Raw genomic sequence first — 12,927 nt, forward strand, 5'->3', positions numbered from 1 at the left:
TATCAAGTCCCCCACACACACCATTTCAGTCACCGTCCATCAGTGTAATAAGATGCTCTAGAATCATTACTTGTCTTCTCTGTATTTACTGCTTTTCTTGTGTCTCCCGCCCCCCCCCCATTACATTATGTGTGCTAATCCTAATGCCCCTTTTCCCTGCTTATCCCTCCCTTCCCACCCATCCTCCCCAGTCCCTTTCCCTTTGGTAACTGTTAGTCCATTCTTGGGTTCTGTGTTTCTGCTGCTGTTTTGTTCCTTCAGTTTTTGCTTTGTTCTTATACTCCACAGATGAGTGAAATCATTTGATACTTGTCTTTCTCCGCCTGGCTTATTTCACTGAGCATAATACCCTCCAGCTCCATCCATGTCATTGCAAATGGTAGGATTTGTTTTCTTCTTGGGCTGAATAATATTTCATTGTGTATATGTACCACATGTTCTTTGTACATTCATCTACTGATGGACGCTTAGGTTGCTTCCATTTCTTGGCTATTTTAAATAGTGCTGTGATATACATAGAGGTGCATATGTCTTTTTCAAACTAGGGTGCTGCATTCTTAGGGTAAATTCCTAGGAGTGGAATTCCCGGGTCAAGTGGTATTTCTATTTTTAGTTTTTTGAGGAACCTCCATACTGCTTTCCACAATGGTTGAACTAGTTCACATTCCCACCAGCTGTGTTAGGAGGGTTCCCCTTTCCCTGCATCCTTGCCAGCATTTGTTTTTCCTTGTCTTTTGAATGTTGGTCATCCTTACTGGTGTGAGGTGATATCTCACTGTGGTTTTAATTTGCATTTCTATGATGATTAGTGATGTGGAGCATCTTTTAATGTGCCTGTTGGCCATCTGAATTTCTTCTTTGGAGAATTGTCTGTTCAGCTCCTCTGCCCATTTTTTGCTACTTATCTTTAAAAAAGTCTAGTCTTCTTAAGTACTATGTTATCTTAACATCCAGGCCTCCAGTGAGTTGATGCAGTTTACCTGGGGGAAGAAGTAAGTGGAAATTAGGAAGAGCCACACAGACAATATGGTTGGTGAGAGTTATGTATTAACCATTGCCCTGTGATTCTGCAAAAAACTCAGATGCCATTTATCTGGGTTTCAGAGCTGCACAGCTTGATGCCGAATAAAAAGTATTTTAGGCCACACTTGTGAAGAAAAGTCTTTTTTTCTAAATATCTGAACTCAAATCCAAAATGAAAAGCACAGGCTGCTGTGGGCCTTGTAGGGAGCCCAGGGAGTCAGCAGCCAGGGCTCCCTGTACTGTTCTTTTCTGCAGTCCACACTGAGAAACCAAGTGCTGCTATTGTTCTGTGACAAATGAATACCCTGTGTCATCCTGAATTAACCTCCTATATTTGTCCATTTTACTGAAAGGAATTATTGTTAATGTGTGTATTTAATTTGGGACTCCCAATCAGACTTATAAAGCAAAACGTTAATCAGCATGAGGTACTTAGCATATTGGGTCTGTAAAATAAGTGTTAGATAGTGATAATTACCCTGCTGAGTTACTCAGCTGCATTCGCTTGCATGCTGACTGCTACCCCAGGAGGCCCTGACACAGGGGAAGGATTCCCCTATCAGACAAGTAGTGCCTGGCACAGAGGCACAAGCTCTTGCGAGCCCAGCACAGTGACATGATCAGGCCTCACAAAGGCCTCAGGGTCTGCTATAAATAAATCATGGCTCTGTGCAGGCGGCATCATGCTGTTCTTCCAGCTAGCTGCTCCACTCCAACAACAATCAGGGCTTGGGTGGGCAAACAGGAAGCCCCTTGAGCTCATCACTGCGGCTCTCAGATCCTTGCCTTTGTGTGAATGCCTCAAGCCTGAGCAACCTAGCTAATGAGGCATCTTCCTCTCTGAGCCCCTCTTCATTACTCAGTCTGTCCTCAGTTCAACTCTCCAGGGGGGAGAAGATTCTGGAATCGAATACATCCCAAAACAGATGGGAAAATATGCTGCAAAATCAGGTCAGAAGATGGTAAAGTTAAGAGTGTAGGGAAAAAGAAAAAAAAAAAAGGACAACAAACTATGTGTAAAGACGTGCACTTGCTTATGACAAGCTCTTAGCCTTATGGGTAATCGGAAATTGGCTTTGTAAATGGTTTGCTGGCAGTTTCCAGAGCAAGAGTTTAGGAAAGGAACCTGGTAACTCTTGTTTCTGCGGTGCTTGTATGGAAACCTTAGGAGAGGTTTCCCGTTTTTCCTCACCATGAGGATGAGGCCGCAGGGGAGGCCTTTTCAGGCAGAGATGTTTATTTTTGTGAAGGGTACACTTGCTGATTTCGAAAGTTTGGAGCTAGCCAAAACGTCGTTTTCCCTCCTATCTTTTTCTTCTAACGGTTTGTGGAAACCCCAGCTACCTTGCATCCTCACCTGGGCAGCAGTTGGGGTGTGGCCCAGGGGCAGAATCTGAGCCCTGATTTGACTCTAATTTGGGTAACGTCCGGAGCCACGCGTGGCAGACGTGCCCTCCCTTCCTCCTTCCCTGAAGGCATCTACACGGCACACCTTCCGCTACTGTTGTAGGCGCTGCAGGTAAGAAGAGGACCATGGGGACCCCGATCGCCTCATGGTGTTGAGTTGTAGCCGGTGAGACCAGAAATGCACATCATACATCCCGCACGCATTGTTATTACTGCTTTTGAATATTATTATTATAGTTATTGAAACGTATTTAGGAGGGTCGGGGTAAGCGCGCCGAAGCTTAAGGTTAGGTCGATCCAGGACTCCACCCAGGAAGCGTTGCTAGGGACTCGCTTCCGCTGTTTCCTGAGCCTGCGTGTCTTGCGGTGTCTCGCGAGGATCCTCGGGATTTCGCGAGGGACCGCCCAGCGGTTGCCGGGAGACAGCGCAGCCTCGGCTGGGCCTGCACTATCCGCTGGTGGGGGCGGAACCCGACGGATGGAGCCATGGTGAGAGGTGCTGGGGTGCGCCAGGGTCCGCGCAGAGACCCCTGGACGGGGAGGCCTGGGTCCCCGGGGCCTATGCGCACTGAGGCCCCTGGACGGGCGGCCTGAGCTCCGGGGTCATCGGGTATCCTGCGCTCAGAGACCTCTGAACAGGGTGGCCTGGAGTTCTGGGTTCTTGGAAGTGAGGACTTGGTGTTGTGGGGGAGTCCTGATGGGGAGAGCCGCACCTGGAGCTGAGAGGTCTGGGCTCTCCAGGATCCTGTGCTCACAGGGGTGGTCATAGAAGAAACCCCAAGGCCTGGTGTACAAGCTGTACGGAAGAGAACCTGGGTCAAGGGATTTCCTACCTGGAATGGAAGGCTTGGTCGGTCAGATTCTTGGACCTAGGGTCTTACTTTACAGGGGCCTGGGGCACACAGGGTCCCTGTGCAGGACAGTTGGGTGCACGGGATACTTTAGGACCCCCAGTCTCTGGGATGGAGAACCAGGGTGGCTAGAGGCCCTCTACACCACAAGGGGTCCTCCACAGGGTCTCGGGGGACAGGAACTATTGTTTCCTTGGAGAGAAGAGCGATGTGGGAACTCCACTGCCTCACCAGTTCATCCCTATCTCCCTCCTGTAACAGGGCCTTCAGCTACACACCTCCCCCACCCCCAATGTAGGAGCTGTTAGTAATCTAGTTTCAAGGGAGGTGCAGCAGGGTTAGTGGGGGTGCCTCGATGTGGGGGAACTGTGCCAAGACTCTGCAGTTGGCTGTGAATGACCCAGAGGTGAAGGAGTGAAACTCTGGGATCTCCTGATGGGGTGAACTTCTTGGAGCAAGGGAACTGGACTACACAGTATGTGTTTTATTTTTTTTAAACAATTTTTTATTAAGGTATTATTGATATACACTCTTATGAAGGTTTCACATGAAAAATAATGTGGTTACTACATTCACGCATGTTATCGAGTGCCCCCCCGCACCCCATTGCAGTCACTGTCCATCAGTGTAGTAAGATGCCACAGAGGCACTACTTGTCTTCTCTGTGCTACACTGTCTTCCCCGTGATACCCACTGCAACGTGTGTACTAATCATAATATCTCTCAATCCCTTTCCCCCCTCCCTCCCTCTTCCCCTTTGGTAACCGCCAGTCCCTTCTTGGTGTCTGTGAGTCTGCTGCTGTTTTGTTCCTTTGGTTTTGCTTTGTTGTTATACTCCACAAATGAGGGAAATCATTAGGTACTTGTCTTTCTCTGCCTGGCTTATTTCACTGAGCATATTACCCTCTAGCTCCATTCATGTTGTTGCAAATGGTGGGATTTGTTTTCTTCTCATGGCTGAATAATATTCCATTGTGTATATGTATCATGTCTTCTTTATCCATTCATTTACTGATGGACACTTAGGTTGCTTCCATTTCTTGGCTGTTTTAAATAGTGCTGCGATAAACATAGGGGTGCATCTGTCTTTCTGAAACTGGGATCCTGCATTCTTAGGGGAAATTCCTAGAAGTGGAATTCCCGGGTCAAATGGTATTTCTATTTTTAGTTTTTTGAGGATCCTCCATATTGCTTTCCACTATGGTTGAACTAGTTTACATTCCCACCAGCAGTGTTAGGAGGGTTCCCCTTTCTCCGCATCCTCACCAGCATTTGTTGTTCTTAGTCTTTTCAATGCTGGCAATCCTAACTGGTGTGAGGTGCACCATATCTCATTGTGGTTTTAATTTGCATTTCCCTGATAATTAGCGATGTGGAGCATCTTTTCATGTGCCTGTTGGCCATCTGAATTTCTTCTTTAGAGAAGTGTCTGTTCATATCCTCCACCCATTTTTGAATCAGGTTATTTGGTTTTTGGTTGTTGAAGACTGTGAGTTCTTTATATATTTTGGATGTTAACCACTTGTCGGATATGTCACTTACAAATATATTCTCTCATACTGTATGATGCCTTTTTGTTCTGCTGATGGTGTTCTTTGTTGTACAGAACGTTTTTAGCTTGATGTAGACCCATTTGTTCATTTTTTATTTTGTTTCCCTTGCCCAGGGAGATACGTTCAGGAAGAAGTTGCTCATCTTTATATTCAAGAGATTTTTGCCTATGTTTTCTTCTAAGTGTTTTATTGTTTCATGACTTACATTTCAGGTCTTTGATCCATTCTGAATGTACTTTGATGTATGGGGTTAGACAATAGTCCAGTTTCATTCTTTTGCATGTAGCTGTCCAGTTTTGCCAACACCAGTTGTTGAAGAGGCTGCCATTTCCCCATTGTATGTCCATGGCTCCTTTATTGTATATTAATTGACCATATATGCCTGGGTTTATATCTGGACTCTCTGGACTGTTCCTTTGGTCTGTGGGTCTGGTCTTGCGCCAGTACCAAATTGTCTTGATTACTTTGGCTTTGTAGTAGAGATTGAAGTTGGGGAGCATAATCCCCCCTGCTTTATTCTTCCTTCTCAGGATTGCTTGGCTATTCAGGGTCTTTTGTGGTTGCATATGAATTTTAGAACAACTTGCTCTAATTCATTGAAGAATGCTGTTGGTATTTTGATAGGGATTGCATTGAATCTGTAGATTGCTTTAGGCAGGATGGCCATTTTGACAGTATTAATTCTTCCTATCTGTGAGCACGGGATGTATTTCCATTTCCATTTATTGGTATCTTCTTTAATTTCTCTCATGAGTGTCTTGTAGTTTTCAGGGCATAGGTCTTTCACTTCCTTCATTAGATTTATTCCTAGGTATTGTATTCTTTTTGATGCAGCTGTGAATGGAATTGTTTTCCTGATTTCTCTCTCTGCTAGTTCATAGTTAGTGTATAGGAATGCTACAGATTCCTGTGTATTAATTTTGTATCCTGCAAGTTTGCTGAATTCAGATATTGGGTCTAGTAGTTTTGGAGTTGAGTCTTTAGGGTTTTTTATGTACAATATCATGTCATCTGTAAACAGTGACAGTTTAACTTCTTCTTTACCAATCTGGATGCCTTTTATTTCTTTGTTTTGTCTGATTGCCATGGCTAGGACCTCCAATACCATGTTGAATAAAAGTGGGGAGAGTGGGCATCCTTGTCCTGCTCCCAATCTTAAAGGAAAAGCTTTCAGCTTCTCGCTGTTAAGTGTGATGTTGGCTGTGGGTTTGTCATATATGGCCTTTATTATGTAGAGGTACTTGCCCTCTATACCCATTTGTTGAGAGTTTTTATCATGAATGGATGTTGAATTTTGTCGAATGCTTTTTCAGCATCTATGGAGATGATCATGTGATTTTTGTCATTCTTTTTGTTTATGTGGTGGATGTTGTTGATGGATTTTCAAATGTTGTACCGTCCTTGCATCTCTGAGATGAATCCCACTTGATCATGGTGTATGATCCTCTTGATGTATTTTTGAATTCAGTCTGCTAATGTTTTGTGGAGTATTTTTGCATCTATGTTCATCAGGGATATTGGTCTGTAATTTTCTCTTTTGGTGGTGTCTTTGCCTGGTTTTGGTATTAGAATGATGCTGGCTTCATAGAATGAGTTTTGAAGTATTCCCTCCTCTTCTACTTTTTGGAAAGCTGTAAGGAGGATGGTTATTAGGTCCTTACTAAATATTTGATAAAATTCAGCAGTGAAGCCATCTGGTCCAGGAATTTTGTTCTTAGGTAGTTTTTTGATTACCTATTCAATTTCATTGCTGGTAATTGGTCTGTTCAGATTCTCTGTTTCTTTCTGAGTCAGCCTTGGAAGGTTGTATTTTTCTAGAAAGTTGTCCATTTCTTCTATGTTATCCAGTTTGTTAGCATATAGATTTTCATATTATTCTCTAATAATTCTTTGTATTTCTGTGATGTCTGTCATTATTTTTCCATTCTCATTTCTTATTCTTTATGTGTGTAGGTTCTCTTTTTTTCTTAATAAGTCTGGCTAGGGGTTCATCTATTTTGTTTATTTTCTCAAAGAACCAGCTCTTGGTTTCATTGATTTTTTCTATTGTTTTGTTCTTCTCAATTTTATTTATTTCTTCTTTGATCTTTATGTCTTTCCTTCTACTGACTTTGGGCTTCATTTGTTCTTCTTTGTCCAGTTTCAATAATTTTAATTTAGATTATTTATTTGTGATTGTTCTTCCTTCTTTAAATAGGCCTGGATTGCTTTATATTTATATATATATCACTTTATATTTACCTCTTTTAACTACCTTTGCTGTGTTCCACAGATGTTGGGGCTTTGTGCTGTTGTTTTCATTTGTCTCCATATATTGCTTGATTTCTGTTTAATTTGGTCATTGATCCATTGGTTATTTAGGAGCATGTTGTTAAGCCTCCATGTGTTTGTGAGCCTTTTTGTTTTCTTCATACAATTTATTTCTAGTTTTATACACTTGTGATCTGAGAGGTTGGTTGGTACAATTTTAATCTTTTTGAATTTACTGAGGCTCTTTTTGTGGCCTAGTATGTGGTCTATTCTGGAGAATGTTCCATGTGCACTTGAAAAGAATGTGTGTCCTGTTTCTTTTGGGTGGAGAGTTCTGTAGATGTCTGTTAGGTCCATCTGTTCTAATGTGTTGTTCACTGCCTCTGTCTCCTTACTTATTTTCTGTCTGGTTGATCTGCCCTTTGGAATGAGTGGATTGTTACAATCTCCTAGAATGAATGCATTATGTTCTATTTCCCCTTTTAATTCTGTTAGTATTTGTTTCACATATGTAGGTGCTCCTGTGTTGGTGCATAGCTATTTATAATGGTTATATCCTCCTGTTGGATTAACCCCTTTATCATTATGTAATGTCCTTCTTTGTCTCTTGTGACTTTCTTTGTTTTGAAGTCTATTTTGTCTGATACAAGTACTGCAACACCTGCTTTTTTCTCCCTATTAGTTGCATGAAATATCTTTTTCCATCCCTTCACTTTTAGTCTGTGTATGTGTTTGGGTTTGAAGAGAGTCTCCTGTAGGCAACATATAGTTGGGTCTTTTTTTTTATCCATTCAGTGACTCTATGTCTTTTGATTGGTGCATTCAGGCCATTTACATTTAGGGTGATTATCGGTAGGTATGTACTTATTGCCATTGCAGGCTCTAGATTCATGGTTACCAAAGGTTCAAGGGTAACTTCTTTACTATCTAGGAGCCTAACTTAACTTACTTAGTATGCTATTACAAACACAATCTAAAGGTTCTTTTTTCCCCTTCCGTTCTTTATTTATTAGGTATCATATTCTGTACTCTTTGTCTATCCATTTTTGTCTCACCTCTGGTGACAGCTGTTTAACCTTAGGAATACCTGCATCTATAGCATTCCTTCCATAATATACTGTAGAGATGGTTGTGGGAGCTAAATTCTCTCATTTTTTGCTAATCTGGAAATTGTTTAATCCCTCCTTCAAATCTAAATGATAATCTTTCTGGATAAATTATTCTGGGTTCCAGGCCCTTCTGCTTCATGGCATTAAATACATCATGCCGCTCCCTTCTGGCCTGTAAGGTTTTTGCTGAGAAGTCTGATGATAGCCTGATGGGCTTTCCTTTGTATGTGAACTTATTTCTCTCTCTGGCTGCTTTTAATAGTCTGTCCTTATCCTTGATCTTTGCCATTTTAATTATTATGTGTCTTGGTGTTGTCATTCTTGGGTCCCTTGTGTTGGGAGATCTGTGCATGTCCATGGCCTGAGAGACTGTGTCCTTCCCCAGATTGGGGAGGTTTTCAGCAATTACTTCCTCAAAGACACTTTCTATCCGTTTTTCTCTCTCTTCTTCTTCTGGTAGCCCTATGATACAAATATTGTTCCGTTTGGATTGGTCACACGGTGTCTCAGTATTCTTTCATTCTTAGAGATCCTTTTTTCTCTCTGTGGCTCAGCTTCTTTGTATTCCTCTTCCCTATTTCTTTTCTTTTTTTTTTTTTTGAGAGGGCATCTCTCATATTTATCGACCAAATGGTTGTTAACAACAATAAAATTCTGTATAGGGGACTCAATGCACAATCATTAATCAACCCCAAGCCTAATTCTCAACAGTCTCCAATCTTCTGAGGCATAATGAACAAGTTTTTACATGGTGAACAAGTTCTTACATAGTGAATAAGTTCTTACGTGGTGAACAGTGCAAGGGCAGTCATCACAGAAACTTTAGGTTTTGATCATGCATCATGAACTATAAACAATCAGGTCAATTATGATTATTTGTTTGATTTTTATACTTGATTTATATGTGAATCCCACATTTCTCCCTTATTATTATTATTATTATTTTTAATAAAATGCTGAAGTGGTAGGTAGATGCAAGATAAAGGTAGAAAACATAGTTTAGTGCTGTAAGAGGGCAAATGTAGACGATCAGGTGTGTGCCTGTAGACTAAGTATTAATCCAAGCTAGACAAGGGCAACAAAACATCCACGGATGCAGAAGATTTCTCTCAAAACAGGGGTGGTGAGGTTCTAAGCCTCACCTCTGTTGATCCCCGATTTCTCACCTGATGGCCCCCCTGCTACTGTACCTGGCTTAGGTTGTTCCTCCCTTGAGGAATCTTACCCGTCTCTGGCTAACCAGTCATCTTCCGGGGCCATACAGGGAAATGTAAAGTTGGTAAGTGAGAGAGAAGCCTTATTGTTTGAAATGGTTAGCTTTTTACTTCTTTGCATATTTATGCCCTGTGGCTTCTATGCCCAGCATTTGTCTTGAGGTATCTTTACCACTTGGAAGAATAATGATACTCGGTAATTTCGATATGAGGCACGAATTCTACTTAGGGGTTGTAATTAGGAAGGAAGAAGAGAAGCTGTAGAAGTAGCAGACGGAAGAAAACATGGGGAGATTGATTATTTCTTTGACATATCTTCTTGTAGAGTAACATAAGCATGTATAGGTTTTAAACTACTAATTAAATTGCGCACACACATTTACATAATAGGAATAGAGTTACATAACCAAAGCAGACCTACAATTACCAGCCATCTCCAGTGAAACCAAGAAAACCAGTTTGGCACCCTAGGCATTTGTGAAAACTTATCAATGATATGATGGATATTGTCTAACTGAATTTGAATATTTTGAGAAAAATCAGACAAATTACAACAACCCATTCCTGGGGACTGTTCACATCCCATATGTTCTTTTAACAGTAGATAGTCTGTAGTCGCAAGTTCTTGCAGCGCTGCAACTTGCACTTGTCCTAATTCTTGGTTGATCCTCTTCCCTATTTTCTATTTCATTTATTGTCTCCTCCACCGCATCTAATCTGCTTTTAATACCCTCCATTGTGTTCTTCAATGATTGGATCTCTGTCCTAAAATCGTTCCTGGGTTCTTGAATATTTTTCTGTACCTCCATAAGCGTGTTAATGATTTTTATTTTGAAACCTCTTTCAGGAAGATTCATGAGTTGATTTCATTTGAGTCTTTCTCAGGTGTATTCATAATATTACTCTGGACCAGGTCTTTTGACATTTCATAATTTGGCTGTGGTGCCCTCTAGTACCCAGAAGTTCTACTCTCTGGAGCTGCTCAGCCCCTGGAGTAATGTCGGTGTTAGTAGGGGAGTGGTGTTGGTGCTTGGGGGGAGGAAAGAGCTGTTCCCTGCTTCCTGGTTGCTACGCCTGTCACCACTGCCAGACCATTGGGCCAAACACAGATGTAAGCCTCTATGCTTTGTATTTGTAGCTGCTGTAGGCGGGGCTTCACTCTGGCTGGCCTGACACCAGGGCAAGGGTTGCCAGTTTGTGTGCCTGAGCCAGGTGCAGGCTAGCTGGGAGGAAGACACAGCAGGCGGTGTATTATGGTGGCGGCGGGGGGGAGGGGCTTGGAACTATGTAGCCAGCCAGGGGGATGGAGTGCCTGAAGATTGTTTAAGCTCCCAACTTGCTGGGCAGAGTGCACCCTGACAATTTTGTCTACCTGTCCTTTCTCCTGAGCCATAAGCTCTGTGCAATCCTTGCCCCTTTATCAGCCCTCTCGTTTTTAGGAAGTCTCTCAGGCTGCCCACCCTGCTCAGTTGGATATGAATCCCTGTTTTCCACAAGCAGCTGGAATCTCTGTCTTTCCAGGTATTCTGCCTGTCTTAACTTTCCAACCATACTAAATCATCAAAGCACCATGCTATGTAGGTTCATGCCCCCAGAGCAGGTCTCCAGGGCTAGATATTCAGCAGTCCCAGATCTTCACTTCCTCCCCGCTCTGTTTCTTCTCCTCCTGCTGGTGAGCTGGGGTGGGGGAAGGGCCTGGGCCCCACTGGGTCATGGCTTTGATATGTTTCCCTGTTCCGTGAGTTGTGCTCTTTTCTCCAGGTGTATGCAGTCTGGCGCAGCCTTCTTTCCTGTTGCTCTTTCAGGATTAGTTGTATTAATTATATTTTCATATTATATGTGGTTTTGGAAGGAGGCTTCTGTCTCACCTCTCATGCCACCATCTTTGATCTTACACAGTATGTTTCTTAGGAGTGAAGATTTCAGGGTATGGGTCTTTTGAAAAGCAACTGGAAAAAGACCACCAAAATGCTTCTAGTTGTGACTCTTTTCTTTTTGCTTATGTTTTTCATGTAAAAATTTTTTTGTAATCATAAAAATGTTACAGAAAAATGTAGACACACCCACATAAGAATGTTACAGAGACATGTGGATGCACTCACACAAAAGCATGGTCACAGAAAGTTGGGAGCAGTGGTGGCAGGAAGACAAGGCCTGAGAAAGTCAAGATCTTTGTGAGTGGCCTTGGGAGGTGAGTGAGGGGTGGGGGTATAAGGTTCTCTTGTGTGAAAGTTGTTAAAAGCAAGCATGACACCATGAGCAGTTTCATGGTGAACCATTTACAGAAGAATGCCCTTGGTGAATGCCATCTGCTGTAGCCTCTAGACCAGGGTTCTCAGAGGGAGTTTTATATCTGGAGAAAGGAAGCCTCATGTTGCTGCCTTTGAGTACCGTTTCTCTCCACACTCAGCAGTTTCTTGCAGGTTTCTTTATGGTGATTCCCAAGCATTATAACCAGCATGGTAACATTTGACTGTGTGGTATTGGGGCTCTTCCTTTTTCGAGGCCAAGTAAATTCTGCATCTACACCAAGGAGGGCTCTGCCACATACCAAGGAATGGATTTGGAAGAGTTCCCCCTTCCTTTTTGAGGAAGAAAATGTTATCTTATGAAAAGGAAGAGTTCTCCTTCTTGCTTCTCCAAAGGTGCTGGTGGAGAATGTCCATGACATTAAGGGTGGGAAGCCTCAGGGCAGAATGATGTGCTCTGGGGTGGGGGTTGGGGCATGAGAAAGCGAGCAGTAGAGGCTCTGGAACAGGTACACTTCTCTCAGGTGATCCTCGGGGGCGAATCAGAGCCAGCCAGCATGTGAAGCCGTTGGACAGGACCCCCTCCTAACCTAATCATCTCTTTAACCAAAGGCGCCCAAAAAGAAAGGGAAGAAAGGGAAAGCCAAAGGTACCCCGATTGTTGACGAGCTCGCTCCGGAGGACATGAGCAGAGAGCAGGTGAGCAGGGTGCACCCTGTGCCTTGGCCCGATCCTGGGTCGGACGAGCTGGGTGGGTGCTGTCCTGCGCCATCTCCCTGGCGGTTGCCGGTGAGCCTCCTTCAGACCCACTGCGGCGCTCACGGCCGTGCTCCGCCTTGTGTTCTTCCCCTCGGTCTGGCTCCTGCAGTGCTGCCCAGGCCAGGGTTTGCTTCCCCCTTTTCCTTAATTTCATCAGATCCAAAGCTCTCAAGTGCAACACTTATTTTCATAAAAAAGCAGAACCTCCACAATGATGAACTTTTTATAGGGTGCTAGGAATTTGGAAGGAAATGTTTTCTGATATAAAAGCTATTTTTGCTTTTCTGTATTCTGTTTCAATCTCATTCTTTTATGCACCTGGTGTACAGAGTTGCTATCACAGTACATGCATATATAGCATTCTTATTTGCTTTATTTACCATTAAACATTAGGAATTATTTAAGCCACTTGTCCATGTTGATGAAGTTAAGGGCTAGAGAACATAATTATATACTTAAAATTTCAATTAAAAGTGTCCTGAAAACTACAACATGAGGTCAACATGAGTTGT

At 42.9% G+C, this 12,927-nt stretch overlaps 1 protein-coding gene across 11 annotated transcripts in view; it reads left to right on the forward strand.

Annotated features, from left to right (window-relative positions):
• GAS8 (growth arrest specific 8) overlaps window positions 1–12,927 on the forward strand; it is a 48,230-nt gene that overhangs the window by 23,966 nt on the left and 11,337 nt on the right. For 6 of the 11 annotated variants that reach the window (XM_036924328.2, XM_057493133.1, XM_036924330.2 and 3 more), the window contains one exon: window positions 12,269–12,355. In XM_036924328.2, coding sequence (XP_036780223.2) covers window positions 12,341–12,355 — 15 coding nt within the window. In that variant the 5' untranslated portion in view covers window positions 12,269–12,340. Of the gene's footprint in view, window positions 1–165; window positions 380–2,363; window positions 2,543–2,864; window positions 2,920–3,580; window positions 3,757–12,268; window positions 12,356–12,927 lie in introns of those variants that run through there. The other 5 variants (XM_057493132.1, XM_057493130.1, XM_057493131.1 and 2 more) reach the window with 5 other exon arrangements.

The sequence above is a fragment of the Manis pentadactyla genome, chromosome 15 (genome assembly GCF_030020395.1).
Source record: "Manis pentadactyla isolate mManPen7 chromosome 15, mManPen7.hap1, whole genome shotgun sequence".
Classification (NCBI taxonomy): domain Eukaryota; kingdom Metazoa; phylum Chordata; class Mammalia; order Pholidota; family Manidae; genus Manis; species Manis pentadactyla.